We start from the raw sequence: 18,689 nt of genomic DNA, 5'->3' as shown, positions 1-18,689 counted from the left end.
GAGTGCACTCTAGTCTTTCTTCCTCTTCTTATAAAGGCACTAGTCCCATTATAGAGGCCCCATCCTCATGACCTCATCTAACCGTAATCACCTCCCAAAGGTCCCACCTCCAAATACTATGACATTGGAATTAAAGGCTTCAACATATGAATCTAGAGGGCAGGAGGCAAACGTTCAATCCATAAAAAGTTTTAGCTGGACTCTCCTTGATTTCTTCCTCATTTTTGCTTTTATTTTTTGTTTATTTATTTTTAACGATTTTATTTACTTATTCATGAGACACACACAGAGAGAGTCGGAGACACAGGCAGAGAGAGAACAGGCTCCACACAGGGAGCTTGATGTGGGACTCGATCCTGGGACCCCAGGATCAGGCCTTGGGCTGAAGACAGGAGCTCAACTGCTGAGCCACCCAGGAGTCCCTCATTTTTTGCTTTTATCTGGTTTTATGGCTTTTTGTTTTTGTTGTTGCAATCAATGATTAACAGAAATTTTCAGGCTTCAGTATGTAGTTTGTCATATGAAATGCAATTTACAACAGTTTATTTTGGTCCATTTTTAGTTTCAGTTTTTCCCCCTTTCTTTTCTTTCTAAATTTATTAGATAATTTAATTTCAATAAATTTATTAGAAGTCTGCCTATTATGTATTATAGTAAAAATGCCACTATTTTATGAATTAGTCTAGAATAGAATATTTTTATGGAAAAGTTGATGAAAAACATAATTTTTCAGGGGATCCCTGGGTGGCGCAGCGGTTTGGCGCCTGCCTTTGGCCCAGGGCGCGATCCTGGAGACCCGGGATCGAATCCCACATCAGGCTCCCGGTGCGTGGAGCCTGCTTCTCCCTCTGCCTGTGTCTCTGCCTCTCTCTCTCTCTGTGACTATCATAAATAAACAAATAAAGCAGTGCTCTTTAAAAAAAAAAAAAGAAAAAGAAAAACATAATTTTTCAGTCAATCTGAACTGTCACACACACAAAAAAAACACCAAGATAAATGTGTTGACACTACACAAGATGGCCAGCTGCTGAACTGAGAAACTCCCAATGACCATGAGATAGTAACTTCCTAACCACCAGCCTATACCTCCAACTCCCAACAAGAACTTGAGGCCCATTGAAGAAGAAGGCTGGGTGGAGCATGGGACCAATGATCTATTATATTCTATAGAAATGTGCTTGCTATGTATGCAAAAGTATTTGATATGACTCTTGTTTGTGGTGTATTAGGACTATATTGAATGTGACTAAAACTATAGCCCTAGAGGAAATGGATGAAAATAGTTCAGAATGTTGGCGAGTATTGGTTACCTTCTTGCCACTTTCAGAAAAGCCCAGCTAGAGAGACTTAGGCTAGAGGAAGGCAGATAGAGGAGATGACAGCTGGACAAGGAGGTTTCCCTCTGCGTGGGGCCTGTGATCTATGAGTCTGGTAAGAAGGTGCCACATGGCTGAAAATACCAACCTCTTCTGAACCCCACGTTCAGCTTTGAGAAAGCAAAGCTCTGAAGAGGCAGCCAAGTCTGTGCCCCACATTCCTCTCAAACACTCAGAGTCATAGCTATGCAACAAGGGTTAGTCCAACATTAAACTAAGCGCTAGTCCTTCTAAGCACAGAGCCCAAGTGACCATACAGATCCAATAGACATGAAGACAACCCAGCCCATAGAGAGTGGGCCTGTGTCTCATTTGTGGAAGGTCATTCTACAAATACTTGAGGTATATATGATAGTGCAAGTGGCCTCAACGTAGTCAACTTCAACTGGAGAGAGAGAGAGAGAGAGAGAGAGAGAGAGAGAGAGAGAGAGAAGGATGGTGAGCAAACAAGAGGCCAACAAATAAAAAAGAATCCTTAGGATTAAACCCATGACTAGATGGGGCCTTTGCCCGTGGAGCTGAATGTGTATGTAAGAAGCTGACCCAGGGAGGCACCTATCAATCAGGAAGCCCCTGCAAACCTAGACCCCTGCAGCTAGGGCAGCCTCTCCCATTCCTTTGCAGGTGGCCATGCAGATACTGACAACAACGCGCGCGCGCACACACACGAACACACACACACAGAGCCAAGTCAGACCTGATGAGGCCTGGGACCCAGGGAGCAAATCCAAGAGCTGAGTCCGAGTGCCCGAGTGCCCGAGTGCTGGCCCAGAGCTCCCTTCCCTGCCAGGGAGACAGTCTCCAGCATTCATGCCGAGGTGCTCGTGGGAGGATTCAGCAGACCGTGAACAGAGATGACTGCAAAGCTTGCTTACAAGCGTGTGAAAACTTGACATCCAGTGCTGCACAGTTTTATTTAAGTAACCGCATGGACACGGCTAAGCAGAGCTTGAATGCTGCTGTGTGTCTCCCATTCTCCACCTCTCCACACTCCAGGTTGGGGGGTGTGGGCACATGACCTGTCCTTCACTGATAGGACCTGATGGAGAGGCTGCCCCTTGTCCAGAGGGACTCGACTGAGCTGCATTCAGGACTGCACAGGACTTTGACTTTGGATTGTCCTCCTGACCAGGGACTGCATCCTGGGGCAGCAGGTGACCATATACAAAGACTATGGCAGAAGCAGGTCATTATCCCTGGTGTCCGTTCTCCTCTTCTCCCTCGAGCCAGCCGGCCAAACACCCTGGGGACAGGCGGCACCTGGGCCCCTGATGGCTGCCTAAGGAACCTATCATACAAACTGAGGATTTTACATGAGAGAAAAATATTTGAACCTCCAGTGCTAACGCGTGTTCTATCCAGGCTTCTAACTTCTCCAGGCCAGCAGCGTGAAGCCGGGTCTCACTGACATTTAATTTGCCTTTTCTCTCATGGCTAATCAGCAGAGCGTCTCTTTCACCCCAGGGCCTCAAAACTATTTCCTGTGTTATTTCCTGCTAACCTCATCTCTGTCCGTTTCGGATCTCTAGCTCATTTAGAGACTACATTTTGTGTGTTAAGTAGAGATCTAGTTCTGGTTTTCTCCATTGAGTGAGCTCACTTTCCCAATACCTTCTATTAAAGAACCCACTATTTTGCCATTGATTGTCGTGCCATATTTATCATCTATTAATTTTCTACCTCCACAAAAGTCTGACACTGATCTCTCTGCTGTCCCGCTCCTGCTGTCAATTCTCCTGTCAATAGTAATAGCACATCCTTCCCTTTCCTTCTTAGGTTGATTTGGCTATTCTATGATTTTTCTTTTTCCACACACAGTTTGAGTTTCCTCCTAACCAAGTAGAACTTTGACTAGGTTGCAGATTTATAGGTTAAATTGGAGGGAAATTTATATCTTTGAAATATTAAGTTGCCCTATCCAAGAGCAAGAAATATCTATTTACTAAGATTATCTTCTTTGTCCTTTACTAGAGTTTCAAAGTGTTCTCCACAGAGGTTTTGAGCGCTCTTTATTAACTACACAGCATTTTAATAGCTTGTGCTGCTATCATGGAGTATATTTCATTTTCTCTTACATTATCTTGTTGGTTATTGCTGGTGCAGAGAAATGTATTTTCCTTTTTCTAACATCTGAAGATACACCCTTTTGTCTTCTTTAACAATGAAAAAGTAGTTAGAGCGATATATTTATATTATTGATGCAATATTAACCAAACTTTTAGAATCTCTTAAAGAGAGTTTTCTTTAGTCCTGGTTAGGATAGCTGCCCCAATACAGAATATTTATAAAGAAGAGAATGCTCTGCCCCACATTGGGTGCGGAGTCTACTTAACAACAACAGAGGGGATCCCTGGGTGGCGCAGTGGTTTGGCGCCTGCCTTTGGCCCAGGGCGCGATCCTGGAGACCCCGGGATTGAGTCCCACGTCGGGCTCCCGGTGCCTGCTTCTCCCTCTGCCTGTGTCTCTGCCTCTCTCTCTATCATAAATAAATAAAAATTAAAAAAAAAAAAAGAATTAAACAACAGAGTGCTGGGAGAGGAGGAGGAACATTTGGTGCAGGATTATATACGTTCTTTTTAACATGAGTTACAAAGCATTAGACAAAAGACATTTCAGAGAGTTACAGCGCTTATTTTAAGCTTTTAGTAGATGTAGAACTGTATGACCTTAAACTTCTGGGAACCAGGGAGGTTTCTGTTTTTGTTTTACTCTTCTCTTTATGTTTGGATTCCTCCCTTTTAGGTTATTAATAAATGAAGCGAATGTTACAGGGTTGTAGAGTTGTCTCCGGGAGCGGAAGAATGTATTTTTTTAAGACACAAAAGGGGGAAGTGATAGTTTATTAACTGAAGGTGAGAACAGAAATCAAGCTCTCTAGAGTGAGAGGGACCTGAATCAGCTGGCACTGGGCACTTTTATACAAAACTGACCAGGGAACTTAGACTTCTTGGTGTCGCCTTTGAATACCTTCTAGCTGATGTTTAAGACAAACCGGGTGGTCTGCTCATGCGCCCGTATCTCTGGGATTTGTAGAGGCTGGTCAAGCAGCGGCTTTCCCGGTCTCTCCCCGCCGGCCCGTTACTCCCGGATGTAGAACGTGTTCCCGGGAGAGACTGAGCCCGCGCTTGGACTCTGACAAATGTTAAAGTGTAGCTTCCCTGAGAGCCCCTACAGGGCCCACAAGCATTAAAAAGTCGGAATTTTCCTTTGTTTTATGGATTTTTTTCTCTGAAAAATACTCCGTAAATTTTGAATTTCGTATATTTTCCACTTCACACTGGCTTCCATAGGCGCGAGAATGAAGTCTTTTGCTTTTCATTGCTTGATAGCAGTCTGTCCTTTTCCAGCTACTATCACTTTTTATTAAAAGATTACGTAGGCAATGTTCGTAAATTCCAATATTTAAGAATTTTTTGCGAACTTTTCATTACAGATTTCTAATTTTGACCATCTTCCCGCCGAAAGCACCTGCCGGCGCCCGCCGTCCTCGGGCTCAGTGTGCCCCGAGCAGCCGCACAGAGCGTGGCGTCTCCTTAGGGACTCCGCGTGTCCCGCCCGCCCGGCGGCTCAGGGCCCCGCCCCGGCTCCACACAGGCGGCGAGCACCGCGCGGGCCGCCGCTCCGACCTCGGGGACGCCCGGGAACCCGCGCTCTCGCCGGCCGCCGACGGGGCCACCGAGTCTCCGGGCCTCCGCCGCCTAGAGCGCCGCCGCCGCCCGGAAGTCGGAGGAGGGATTTCCGGCCCCGCCTCTGGGCGGAGCCGGCCGTCCTGCGGCGGCGCGCGGCGACCGGAGAGACCCCCGGGTGGGGAGGACCCGCGGACGGGAAGCCGTGATACGGACGCCCCGCGGTGGGTGCCGGCCCCGGGGCCTGGGCAGGGCGGCGTGGGCACGGGGCGGGGGCCGCGGGGGCGGCGTGTGGCGGCCGGGGTGGAGCGCAGCGGGCCCTGGTCGCGGGGCGGCCGGGCCGGCGGGGTCCCCGTGCGGGCGGAGCGACGCCGGCCTCGCCCCTCGGCCCGCCCAGCGCGCCGAGTCTCAGGCGGGGGAACCGGCTCCCGGAGGTCGCGGGGCGCGCGCCTTCCGGCCGACCGCCCCAGTCCCCGAGGCCCCAGGGCTTGCGCGGGAACCTTGCGTCCGCGTCGGCAACGGTTCCGGTAATGACACGGGCCACGCGGGAACTCCCTCTGCGGGGTCCCCGCCGGCGGCTGTGCCGTATGCTCGGGTTGCAGGGCTTCGCAGCTGCACACGGAGGTCCAGGGCGTTCAGGTTACCGCAGGTTCGGTCTGTGTCCCGGACGTGGCCCCACATATACTGAATGAGAAAAACGAGATGTGAGGAGTGTAGAACGTTCGAGAAGGGCACAGTAGCCGCTGGGGAGGGGAGCTGAGCCGCTGGCTGGGAGTGTTTCTCCAGAAGTCCTTCTTTGCCTTTGAATCTTGAGCCACGTGACTGTGCCCTCATTCAGTGATGGTGAGGATGATTTCAAGAAATTTAAAATAAAGCGAGTGAATATTGCAAATGTTCATTTGTGTGGTGAAGACCCCCCGTCCGCGGAAGCAACCCCTGCTCTGTCCTGCTGCTACCGGACAGGCACCTTAGTCTGTGCGCTCCTTGCTTTGACGCTTGTCCGCACCATTCCAGGGAGCACCGGTTGGTTTGTCCTGATACAGAAACGTGGCCCCTGTGCCACCGTCAAGCAGCCACGGCCTCGTCTGTACCCCACGACCCTGCTTCTGAGGTCGGTCCACACCTTTACTTCATGTTCTCCAAATTTCTAACCAGGCATTGCCTAAGCCCGCTTCTCTGGGCCTTGTTTAAATGCCTGCCTGCCGCTGGGTACTGCTTCCTTGCTCCCTCCTGTTTTGTCCTGGTCTCAGCCTGTCAAAAACCAAGGATTTGGGTGGACCATCCCTTGTGGTTCTTACTGTGATTGCAGAATGCTCTTCAGCGACAACCGTTAGGAAGTTTTCAAAAAAATAAAGGTTTATTACTTAGAGGGCCTGCAAATTAGCACACCTGGAGGCCACAAGGGAGGTTTCAGGTAATGAGAAAGACAGGTGCAGTGGCCAGGGCTTCTGCTTTTATTGGGGTCAAGGGTGGAGACCTAGAGTTTCATGGGCTCACTCTTTATTGGTGAATTTAGAACAGAGTAGAGTGGCACCTGTGTGGCTTATTTGGTTAAGTGTCTGACTTCAGCTTGGGTCATGACCTCAGGGTCCTGGGATTGAGTCCTGACTCAGGCTCCCTGCTCAACAGAGAGTCTGCTTCTCTCTCTCCCTCTGCCGCTTACCCCACTGGTGCGCACTCACACTCTGCCTCTCTCTCTCAAATAAAAGTACTTAATAAAATAAGAGTGGGAATTTCAAGTACAGAAAAAGAAAAATAACAAGTGGACCAAATGGCCAGTAATCAGAATCAACCAAGATCTTTAAAACAAAGGAGGCTCAATCAGGGGAGGCGGCCTGGCTCTTTAGGGAGTCCAGTGGCTGGCATTTATTCCATCTTTGACATGGATGCCTGCATGCAGTGCATGCTTCAGCAATCAGAGCTTAATTCAGGCACTTGGATTACAGAAAGCCAAAACAACTGTCAGGGCTTTTACACACTACCCAGGAGGCAGGCACCGTCCACCGTGGGCTTCTTCCAGCCTTTCCTGACTTGTCTTCCCCATCCTTGAAAGACAAAGAGGTGATCGTCACTTGTCAGTGGTGCAGCATGATAAGGGGCCAAGGGACATTGCCACAATACAGGTGGGCCACTGAGCAGGGCATGGTGCATTTGCAGACACAGGGCAGGGAGAGGTGGGGGAAATACTAACTTGGTCCATAGGGGGACCTGACGTATCAATGAGAGAATTATATCTCCTCAGAAGGAAGATTTAGAGCTGGAGATGAGCCCAAGTTTGGGAATCGTCACAGGATAAGGTTGTTGATTCCTTCCTTAATCAAGGAAATCGGTGTAGGTTTTTTGTTTTTTTTTTTTTTAATTTATTTATGATAGTCACAGAGAGAGAGAGAGAGGCAGAGACAGAAGCAGGCAGAGGGAGAAGCAGGCTCCATGCACCGGGAGCCCGACATGGGATTTGATCCCGGGTCTCCAGGATCGCGCCCTGGGCCAAAGGCAGGCGCCAAACCGCTGCGCCACCCAGGGATCCCGAAATCAGTGTAGGTTTAAAAGTAAGCCCTGGTGAACCAGCACGAAGAGATAAGGAGGAGCTTGGGAGGAAACCACTGTTAAAGTGGGAAGGCAGGTCGGGGATAGAGACAGGGATACCTACTATAGATACTGCCGGGAGGGCACAACTCAGACACCATGATGACCATGTTGCGGCTCTACTGTGAATGGATCTGATGGTCCACCTTCAGGGCATTGTGTCAGGAATGAGGGGTAGACCTAGCGTGGTGGGTGTAGGCTCTGGGGCTGTTCTCCTATCATGGCAGGCCTGGGCCATTCCAGGATACCCATGGGACACTGCTCACCTTGCCCTGAGATCACCATCTTACCTCTTCCCTGAGACCCAGCACCAGGTCTACGTCAGGTCTCAGACTATAGGGGTAGAAGAGACCTCTGCCAGGTGGAGGTATGGCTCCCTGGAGCTAGCCCCTCTGTACACTCACCTGCATCCTTGCTGGTCTCCAGGTCCCAGCCATGCCTAGCCTCAGAGCTCGGTCTGAAGAGGCAGAAATGGAGCCCTCGGTTCCTGGACCATCCCCTTGGATCCCTGCATCCCAGGCCTGTGTGAGTGATGCTCCTGCTGTGACCCATGCTGGATCTACACTCCGTGATCCCCACTGCTGTGGCTACACTGAGCCAGGAGCCACCCCCCCTCACCATCAGCAGCCAGGTACTGGGAGCAAGTTTCCCACTGGTGCCCTCATTCTGGAGGGACTTTGTCTGCGTCACCCTGTGCTTACCTCCAAGAGACATCTATATCATTGTGAGGGATGGGCTACCCCATGGACTTGAGGGCCTAGGCTAGAGAGTAGAGAGGAATTGAGCCTGGCTCCAGGCTGTCCTGGTGCCTGGGCAGGACACTGGGTTTCCCCACTGGACATAGAGAGCTATGATGTAATGGGTCACTGGCTGAGCCCTGCCTAGCCCAGCCACCAGGCTGATGGTGGTCCCCTGCTAGAGAGTAGAGAGGAATTGAGCCTGGCTCCAGGCTGTCCTGGTGCCTGGGCAGGACACTGGGTTTCCCCACTGGACATAGAGAGCTGTAATGTAATGGGTCACTGGCTGAGCCCTGCCCAGCCCAGCCACCAGGCTGATGGTGGTCCCCTGCACTCAGGGTACTGCCCTAACTCAGGCTGTGATCCTGCTCCCTCCTGGCTGTATTCATACTACCTAACCACTCCCCTCCACTTTGGAATTCTACTAGACCGTCCTTTCCTGAGGAGCCCCCAACTAGCTTGCCTTTTTTGTGGCCCTATCAGCAGTGATTAGGATGGTCACTCAGTGTAAGCCTCCCTCACTGGGATCTGCTATTTTACTGGAGGCACCTCTTAACTACATGACCTATGGTTTATAATCAGGATATCTGGACAGAAGACCCTGGTCAGACTCTGTGGCCAGGGAAGGTTGGGCTAATGGCAGTGTTGGTTCGCAAACCTTGCGAACTTTACAGGTATAACTTAAACTGGCCTCTGTATACAAAGGGAAAGGAGAGTCTGAAGAACAAGGCAGGACACCTAGGTTGGTAGGTGACAGGTTTTTTTTTTTTTTTTTTTTTTTTTTTACGATTTTATTTATTTATTCATGAGAGACAGAGACACAGGCAGAGGGAGAGGCAGGCTCCCCACAGGGAGCCTGCTGCAGGACTCGATCCCAGAACCCCATGATCATGACTGGAGCCAAAGGCAGACACTTAACCATTGAGCTACCCAGGTATCCCTGTAGGTGACAGTTTAATAAGCAAGGGAACTTATTTAAGAGGCTTATCTTGGAAGGCTGCAATATGAATGAACCCTAGCACCCACCTACAAAATCTTAAAAGTTGATAGAGTGGCCTTAACTGGATTTAGTTACATATACTGTCTAGATGGTGTCAGCACCACATCATTGTCTCAAGGCTGTGTCCTTGGGGCAGCTTCTGGGAGCAGGGAAGGCAAGCAGAATGTATGTTCAAGGACAGGGAAAGGATGAGGAACCCGGTCACCTGGATCCAGCTCATGAGTCAACCAGTGGTCACATCCTCTTGATGTCCTCCTTTAACAGGCAGAGATGGTACAAGGCAGTCCTGGGTATGTTGGAGCAGGAGAGTATTAGGGGATGAGAGACATGATGAGGTCCCAAGAAGTGGCCCTAAGAGGCAGGCCTGCTGATGACCACCCCAGACAGAGGCAGAATGTGAACCAAAGGGTTAAGGGTATGCTGGGCAGAGAATGGTGGGGGAGGCCAGGCCCTCTTCCATTAAAAAGAAAAACAAAAACAACACCTAGGTTGATGGTAACTCATGTTTAAAAAGCCACTGTGGAACAGAATATTGGAGTACGTAGCTCAAAATACCAAGTCCTCCACATAAACATTAAAAACAAACAAAAAGGGGGCAGCCTGGGTGGCACAGTATTTTAGCGCCACCTTCGGCCCAGGATGTGACCCTGGAGACCCGGGATCAAATCCCACGTTGGGCTCCCTGCGTGGAGCCTGCTTCTCCCTGTGCCTGTGTCTCTGCCTCTCTCTCTCTCTGTGTGCCTCTCATGAATAAATAAATAAAATCTTAAAAAAAAAAAAAAAAAAGAAACTGCAGCACCAATTTTGTCAAGAATCTAAATCTAGAAAACAGGTTTACAGCAATCAAGTGAATGCTAAATCAAGAATAAAAGGCCACTTAAAAATGGTAGGAAAGCTTTGTGGTGTTTTTACTTGTTTGTGCCCAAACACTCCCTGGCTCAGTAGCAGTCTTAAAATGAGCATCTTGTGTTACCAGTGTGGGATCATGGTCCCTCATTCCAAAGGGATCAGATAAGACCTTACTCAAAAATAATTTCGTCCTAACCTGTGGGGGATTGGATAAAGGGTTGATGCAAAGCACTTGTTTCTGTTTTGCCTAACTCAAAACTTAGGGCAGAAAAGCATGGGTTCAAAAACATTGTAAGGAGGGACATCTGGGTGGCTCAGCAGTTGGATGTCTGCCGTCAGCTCAGGGTGTGATCCCAGGATCTGAGGATTGAGTACTGAATCGGGCTGTCTGCAGGGAGCCCACTTTTCCCTCTCTCTGTGTCTCTGCCTCTCTCTGTGTGTCTCTCATGAATAAATAAAATCTTTAAAAAAAAAAAAAAAAAGGTAGGGAAGTTGAACAACACTATAAATCAATTAGACCTAATAGACATGTATATACATAAATTCCACCAAAGGAGTACATATTCTTCTTAAGTGTACCTGGTCATTCTCCAATGTAGACATTATGTTAGGCCACAAAACAAATCTCAATATAAAAACAGTTGATATCATGTAACATATTATCTTCAGTCAATCACAGCCTGAAAAGTGAAACATTCACAAATGTATAGAAATTTTTAAAATATACTTTTGGGTATCCCTGGGTGGCTCAGCAGTTTGGTGCCTGCCTTTGGCCCGGGGTGCGATCCTGGAGTCCCGGGATCGAGTCCCACGTTGGGCTCCCGGCATGGAGCCTGCTTCTCCCTCTGCCTCTCTCTCTCTCTCTCTATCATGAATAAATAAATAAATAAAACTTTTTAAAAATTTAAAAATAAAAAAAATAAAAATCTGTTAACGTGTGGGTCAAGAAAAAAAAATCACAAGGGAAATTTGAAAACACCTGCAGACAAATGAAAACAAACAAAAACTTCCAGTATGTAAAGGCAGTGCTGAAAGGGAAATCTATAGCAGTAAATGGATACATTAAAAAGAAAGAAAGATCTTAAATCAGTAACCTAACTTTACATCTTAAGGAACTACGAAAAAAATAAACTAAACCCAAAGCAAACAGAAGGAAGGAAATAAGAAATATTAAAGGAGAGATAAATGAAATAGAAGGTAGAACGTTAGAGAATCAAAATCAAAAGTTGTTTTTTAGGAAATATAAAATCGACAAACCTTTGAAGACATAAATAAAACTCAGAAGTGGACATTACTACTGATCTTACAAAAGTAAACAAGAGTTTAAGAGAAGACTGTTGGGGGATCCCTGGGTGGCTTAGTGGTTTAGCGCCTGCCTTTGGCCCAGGGCACAATCCTGGAGTCCCGGGATCAAGTCCCACGTCGGGCTCCCAGCATGGAGCCTGCTTCTCCCTCTGCCTGTGTCTCTGCCTCTCTCTCTCTCTCATAAATAAATAAACAAATAAATAAATAAATAGAAAAGACTGTTGACAGCTGTGCATTGACAAATAATTTAGATGAAATTCCTGAAAACAAACAAAAATTACCAAAGTGACTAAAGAATAAAATATTGCACACATGGGATGTAACCCAGAACACAAAGGTTCAGCATAACAAAACCAGTCACACTAATAGAATGAAGGAAAAAAACCCATAATAATCTCATTAATACCATCCATAATCATCTCAATTGATGCAGAAAAAGTATTTGACAAAATCAAACACCCATTGTGATAATTAAAAAAAAAAAAAAAAGAACCACTCAAAAAATTCAATATAAGCTAACCTCCTTAACATGATGAAGGGCATTCATGAAGAACCCGCTGCTAGCATTATATACAATAGTGAAAGATGAAAATCTTTCCCCCTAGTGATCAGGAAGGTATACCTGTTTACCGTTGCTATTCAACATTGTACTGGAAGTCCTAACCAGACCAATCAGCGAAGAAAAAGAAAAGACGTTCAGATGGAGCAGGAAGATAGAAACTATCTCTGTTTCAAAAGGACATGATCCCATATGTAGACATCACACAGAATCCATTAAAAAGTAGAAGAACTAATAAATTTCAGCCAAGTTTCAGGGTACAAATCAACACACACAATCAGTTGTTTCTATGTACCGGCAATGACCAATCTGAAAATGAAATTGAGGAAGCTTCACTTAAATAGCATCAAAAGAAAAAAAAATAGTGGCACCTGGGTGGCTCAGTCCATTAAGCAACTGCCTTCAGCTTAGGTCATGACCTCAGGGTGCTGGGATCTACCTCTACGTCAAGCTCCCTGCTCAGTGAAGAGTCTGCTTCTCCTTCTGCCCCTCCCTCATCTCTTTCTCTCCCTCCCTTTCTCAAGTAAATAAAATCTTTAAAAAAGAAAAAAAGTATCTGAATAAATTTAACCAAGGAAGTGAAAGCTTGTTTGCTGAGAATTACAAAGCCTTGACAAAAGAAATTAGCAAGTACCTAAACAATTGGAAAGATGTCAAGTCCATGGATTGGACGTAATAATGTTACAAATGTCTGTGCTATCCAGAGCAATCTAAAAATTCAATACAAATCATATCAAAATTCCAGCAGCGGGGGCACCTGAGTGACTCAGTTGTTGAGCATCTGCCTTTTGCTTAGGTGGTGATCCCAGGTTCTGGGATCAAGTCCTGCATCGGGCTCCCTGCATGTAGCCTGCTTCTCCCTCTGCCTATGTCTCTGCCTTGCTCTGTGTGATTCTCATGAATAAATAAAATCATTTTTTAAAAATTCCAACAGCTTTTTTTGCAGGAATTGAAAACTTAGCCCTCAAATTCATAAAGAATTACAACTCTAAACAGTCAAAACAAGCTTGAAAATGAAGAACAAAGAGGACTCATACTCACCAGTTTCAAAAATTACTACAGTGTCAATAATAAAAATTTTTTGTTTTGTACTGACATAAAGCTAAACATACAGATCATTGGAAGAGAATTGAGAGTCTAGAAATAAACCCAGACATCTGTGACAAATCGATTGGCAACATGGATGTCAAGACCATTCAGTGAGAAAGATAAGTCTTCAACAGATGATGCTGGGACAAGTGGATATCCGTGTGCAAAAGAATAAACTGGGGCCACTACTTCACACCAAAAATTAATTCAAAATGGCCCAACAACCTAAGTAAAGAACTGAAATCATAAAACTCTTAGATGTAAATTTTCATAACCTTGGGTTTGGCGATGGATTCTTAGATATGACACTGAAAACATGAGCAATAAGAGAAAAAGATGGGTAAGTGGGACTTTATCACAATTAAAACTTTTGAGTATCAAGGGACCTTATCAAGAGAGTAAAAAGACATTCTATTGAATGGAAGGAAACCTTTGCAAATTGTGTTTCTGGTAACAGTCTAGTATCCAGGATATATAAAGAACTCCACAATAAAAGGCAACCCCAATTTTAAGATAGCAAAGGACTCGAGGAAACACTTTTCAAAAGAAAATAGGCAAATGACCAACAAGCACATGAAAAACTGCTTAGCTTCAGTAGTCTTTTGAGAAAAGCAAATCAAAACCACAATGAAAATACCACTTCACACCCACTAAAGTGGTTGTAATACTTAAATATGTAACAAGTGTTTTCAGGGTGTAGAAAAATAGAAACTCCCATGCATCGCCTTCCGGTCCCTACTCCATATGCAGCCAAAGGAGGGTGAGAGGGTCGCTGGGTCAGTCACTGGGAGTAGTGGGGGGCATAGTGTGCTTTGGGCCATCCTGTCCATACCCTTGTTTCCCATAGCAGCCTTCCTGTCTGTCCCTGCAGTCCTCAGTGAACTCTTCCCTCATTACTCCTAACAGCCCAGCATCATGTGGACATTTCCTAGACACCCCAGAGCCAGGGCTCCTAACCTGGGGAGCTCTGAGGCTCACAGAAGAACAGGGTCAGCCCATGTGCAGCATATGATGATGGGCCTACCTGAGGGTCAGCAGGAGGGTAAAGCATGGTCCCCATATGTTGTGCCAGGCACATGGCTGAGTTCCAAGGAGAGTCTGACACAAACTCCATTCAAAGGGCAAGAAGTGTGCAGGAGCCTCCACATGTGTGGGCATGGCAGGCAGATAGGCTGAGTGTGAGGCTGTGCCAGGTCTGCATTGACATCATTCTGGTGGCTCCAGAGGGAACAGAAATATCCAGAACAGGCAGGGACGCAGTGCTGTTTTGTTAGGTCCTAGAACTCCCAGGAGGGGAGAGGCGATGTTAGCGTGGACTGAGGGACAGGTCAGAGGACAGTGAGTCCAAGGAATCACGGGGAGGGATGTCCACCCACTTACTCTGCACCACTGACTGTGGCCATTCTCAGGACACGGAGCCCTGTCAGGGAGCAGCCAGGCTGCACAGGAGACAGCAAGAAGGGGAGGTGATCAGAGAAAGTCTCTCCAGTGAAGTGTGTTTGGCCAGAAACCAGGAAGAGGTGAAGGAGGGAGGGGCGTCTGGGTGGCACAGTTGGTTAAGTGTCCGACTCTTGATTTCAGCTCAGGTCATGATCTCAGGGTCCTGAGATCAAGTTTCTTGTACATCTCTGTGCTCAGCGCAGAGTCTGCTTTAAGTTTCTTTCTCCTCCTGCCCCTCCCTTGTCCCCCACCCCGAAATCAGTAAATCTTAAAAAAAAAAAATGAAGGAGCATGAGGACCATCTGGGGAGAGTTCCAAGTGGGGCAGATCTTAAGGTAAGTGTATCCATCGTGCTCAGGGAACAAGAGCAGGGGTGCAGGTGAGCTCAGGAAGGGCCTGGGCAAAAGGTGAAATACTCTGATGTCACTAGGATATCCCTGGACAGGAGGGGTAGGTACGAGGCCAGGTAAGCTTCTCAGCATCCAGGCAGGGAAAGATGGCAGCAGAGTGGTCTGGGTGTCTCCATTTGAATGAGACAGAGACTTAAGATCTGCATTCAAGTGAGATCCAGGGGAGCAATGTTTTCCTTGTTCCTTCGGGTGTGAAGAGAGTGGGGGAGGTGACAGCCCTTCTGACTGATGAGGAACCTTGTGCACATTTCTGCCTTCAGAAAGATGGACACAGCGGCTTCATCATTGTACCAGGGCAAAGACTGTCCAGCTAGCAGCAGCCAGAATTGCAGGTTTGGGGGGGGGGGGGGTAAGGGCTGCCTAGGTAGGGCAGGGCACAGTCTCTGAAGCCTCCTCTGTTGAACAGGACAGAATCTGTTGCTTCTCTGAAGGGAACAGGCCCCTCTGCACCTGCCGGCAGAGAGCCCACCTCTCCATACTGGTGACTCCTGAGGCAAGGCCTGAATGCCATTAGTTGGTGCTAAGAAAATTACTGGCGCAAGAAACACAGTGGGAAAGACCAAAGGGCGCAGTGATTAACAATACAGCATGAAGCGTATAACGTACAGAGAGAGTGGCGAGCACTTGGACTTGAGGCACTCCAGGGAGAACTGGCAGGACTTGCTGATGACCTGCAGTGGGAGAGGGGAGGTGCAGCTGAGAAGCACCTGGGATTTTGGTTTGAACCAGGAGGGAGACGAGCGGTGATTTTCTGAGACATGGGTCAGGGGAGCAAGCATCAGTCTTCTAGTTTAGGGCTCCGCTGCCTCGTCCCCTTGAAGCCCTCCCAGCCCCTCCCTGGTCCTCTTGAGTTTAGGGACTACCACCCCTAGTGGGTCACGCATTCCCAGATGTGTCATCTGTATTTTCCTGTTTCCTTCCAAGTGACTTTGTTTGTCATTTCAGATTGGGACACCAGGACTAAGAGCAAGGAATTTCTTCAGAAGAAAGAAGTTTCTGAGAATTTGGAATCACAGGAAGAAATATCAGAAAACTATACCAGTGATTTTTCCCAGGTGCCTGAGCTTGGAGAACTCTGTGATGATGTACTGGAGAGGGATTGGGGAGCCCCTGACAGTAAGAGACGAGTGCAGTCACTCTACCAGGAGGGGGGCTTCACTCCAATGGCAGTGCTCCTTAGGAGCCCCTTAGAGAAAGGGCTGGGCTGTGATGACTTTGTAAGAAGCTTCAGTCTGAGCCCAAACCCAATGGCATCTCAGGGAATTCCTACAGAAGAGAGGCCACATCTGTATGACATGTGTGGCCACAGCTTCCAGCACAGTATGGACTTAAGTAGCCATGAGGAGCATCACATAGCTGAAAGCCCACTCATATGTAATGATTGTGGGAAAACCTTCAGAGGAAACCCTGATCTTATTCAGCATCAGATAATCCATACTGGACAGAAGTCCTTTGTATGCAATGAATGTGGAAAATCCTTCAGCCAGAACTCATTCCTTAAAAATCATCAGAGGTCTCATGTGAGTGAAAAACCCTATCAGTGCAGTGAATGCAGGAAAACCTTCAGTGTGCACTCAAACCTCATTAGGCATCAGATTAATCACAGCGGAGAGAAGCCTTATGTGTGCAGTGAATGCGGAAAAGCCTTCAGCCAGAACTCAAGCCTTAAGAAGCACCAGAAGTCTCACATGAGTGAGAAGCCCTATGAGTGCAGTGAATGTGGGAAGGCCTTCAGGCGGAGCTCAAACCTCATCCAACATCAAAGAATTCATTCTGGAGAGAAGCCGTATGTGTGCAATGAATGTGGGAAGGCCTTTAGGCGGAGCTCAAATCTCATTAAACACCACAGGATTCACACTGGTGAGAAGCCTTTTCAGTGTAATGAGTGTGGGAAAGCATTCAGCCAGAGCTCACATCTGAGGAAGCATCAGAGAGTTCACACTGGAGAGAGACCTTATGAGTGTAATGAGTGTGGCAAACCATTCAGCCGGGTCTCCAACCTCATTAAGCATCATAGGGTTCACACTGGAGAGAAACCCTATAAGTGCAGTGACTGCGGGAAGGCCTTTAGTCAGAGTTCAAGCCTCATTCAGCATCGGAGAATTCACACTGGAGAAAAGCCTCATGTATGTAATGTGTGTGGAAAGGCCTTTAGTTACAGCTCAGTGCTCAGAAAGCACCAGATAATCCACACAGGAGAGAAGCCGTATGAATGTAGCATCTGTGGGAAGGCCTTCAGCCACAGCTCAGCCCTCATTCAGCATCAGGGTGTGCACACAGGTGACAAGCCATATGAGTGTCGCGAATGTGGAAAAACATTTGGTCGGAGCTCCAACCTTATCCTTCACCAGCGAGTTCACACCGGAGAGAAACCCTACGAATGTACTGAATGTGGAAAAACCTTCAGCCAGAGTTCAACTCTCATTCAGCATCAGAGAATCCATAATGGATTGAAACCCCATGAATGTAACCAGTGTGGTAAAGCCTTCAACCGAAGCTCAAACCTCATTCACCACCAGAAAGTTCACACTGGAGAAAAGCCGTACACGTGTGTTGAATGTGGTAAGGGCTTCAGCCAGAGTTCACACCTTATTCAACATCAGATAATCCACACTGGTGAAAGGCCATATAAGTGCAGTGAGTGCGGGAAGGCCTTCAGTCAGCGTTCAGTCCTCATCCAGCACCAGAGGATCCACACCGGTGTGAAGCCCTATGACTGCTCTGCATGTGGGAAAGCCTTCAGCCAGCGGTCAAAGTTGGTCAAGCACCAGCTGATCCACACCAGGGAGTGAAATGGAATACAGCTCCATTCTGACTCCTCTGGCCATGTCCTGGCTTCATTCACCTTCCAGACTTGAAGCCAGATTCTTGCTACCCTCTCCCCCTCACATCCCACTGTCCACAAAGCCCAGACCCTCCTTCCCCTACCATCACTCCTGCCTCCTATGACCCTGTGGTTCTTGTTTGTTTTGCTTGTACATTTTGTTACCAGACTCCCACAATTGTTAGGAGGGGAAAGATGATAGATGCTGCGTATTCATGAATAGAGTTTATTACTATAATCAAACAGAACCAAAAAAGTAAACTGACATTTGGTTCAAAATAACCACAGTTATTTTCTCTGGCAATTATTCATAAAGAGTGAATTCTGGTGTCTATGGTTATAATTGATACTCTGCTTACATAAAAATCAGATCGAGAGTTTTTCAGGTCTGATTGTAGTCATCCTTCCACAGAAATGGTGTGTACTCATTACCACCAGTTCACTCTTTCTTGTCCCTCCCATGTACCCACTAGGTGCAGGATTCCTGCCCCCTGTCCTTGTACCTGAGTCTAAGGTCATGCCTTATGGTCCCACTCAGGGCTGCTGCACAATTACACATGCAGCTATTTCCCACCCTCTGGCTTTGCACCTTACGGTCCTGGTTGTTGGCCCCACAGAGCCCTGCCCTCTGCTTACCCCTCCTGTTCTCACAAGCTCCCAGGCCCGTTCATCACCAGACATTTATAGAGCACCTGTGAGCATCCGTAGTAGGTGGGGACTGACCCCTCAGTTTCCCAGAGTGTGCCTTTCTCCATGAGCAGTGGGGGTTGGCCCAGAAACAACACATCTGCCACTAGAAAGGCCCCTAGATGCCAGCCCAGCAGGTCTCATCTGGGGGGTGTCCTAGGGTAAGTGGACGGAGAGGCCCCTCCTGTGTTTTTCCAGGAG

The 18,689-nt window shown here is 47.5% G+C and overlaps 1 protein-coding gene across 4 annotated transcripts; it reads left to right on the top strand.

The window, feature by feature from the left end:
• The first annotated feature begins 5,107 nt into the window (after positions 1 to 5,107).
• On the top strand, positions 5,108 to 18,182 carry ZNF16 (zinc finger protein 16). 4 transcript variants are annotated; one of them, XM_072745917.1, is made up of 4 exons: positions 5,123 to 5,226; positions 6,017 to 6,113; positions 8,015 to 8,219; positions 15,923 to 18,182. In XM_072745917.1, exons 3-4 carry the CDS (start codon positions 8,024 to 8,026, stop codon positions 17,767 to 17,769), a joined length of 2,043 nt encoding a protein of 680 aa, XP_072602018.1. In that variant the 5' UTR covers positions 5,123 to 5,226; positions 6,017 to 6,113; positions 8,015 to 8,023; the 3' UTR covers positions 17,770 to 18,182. The 4 variants fall into 4 exon arrangements, with proteins under 4 accessions (XP_072602019.1, XP_072602017.1, XP_072602018.1 ...); XM_072745916.1 differs by lacking the exon at positions 6,017 to 6,113 and having other exon boundaries at positions 5,114 to 5,226; XM_072745918.1 differs by lacking the exons at positions 6,017 to 6,113; positions 8,015 to 8,219 and having other exon boundaries at positions 5,108 to 5,226.
• The last annotated feature ends 507 nt before the right edge of the window (positions 18,183 to 18,689 follow it).

Source organism: Vulpes vulpes, unplaced genomic scaffold, assembly GCF_048418805.1.
Source record: "Vulpes vulpes isolate BD-2025 unplaced genomic scaffold, VulVul3 u000000671, whole genome shotgun sequence".
Classification (NCBI taxonomy): Eukaryota; Metazoa; Chordata; class Mammalia; order Carnivora; family Canidae; genus Vulpes; species Vulpes vulpes.
Note: the sequence above shows the minus strand (reverse complement) of the source record. Positions and strands in the feature narration are given on the sequence as shown.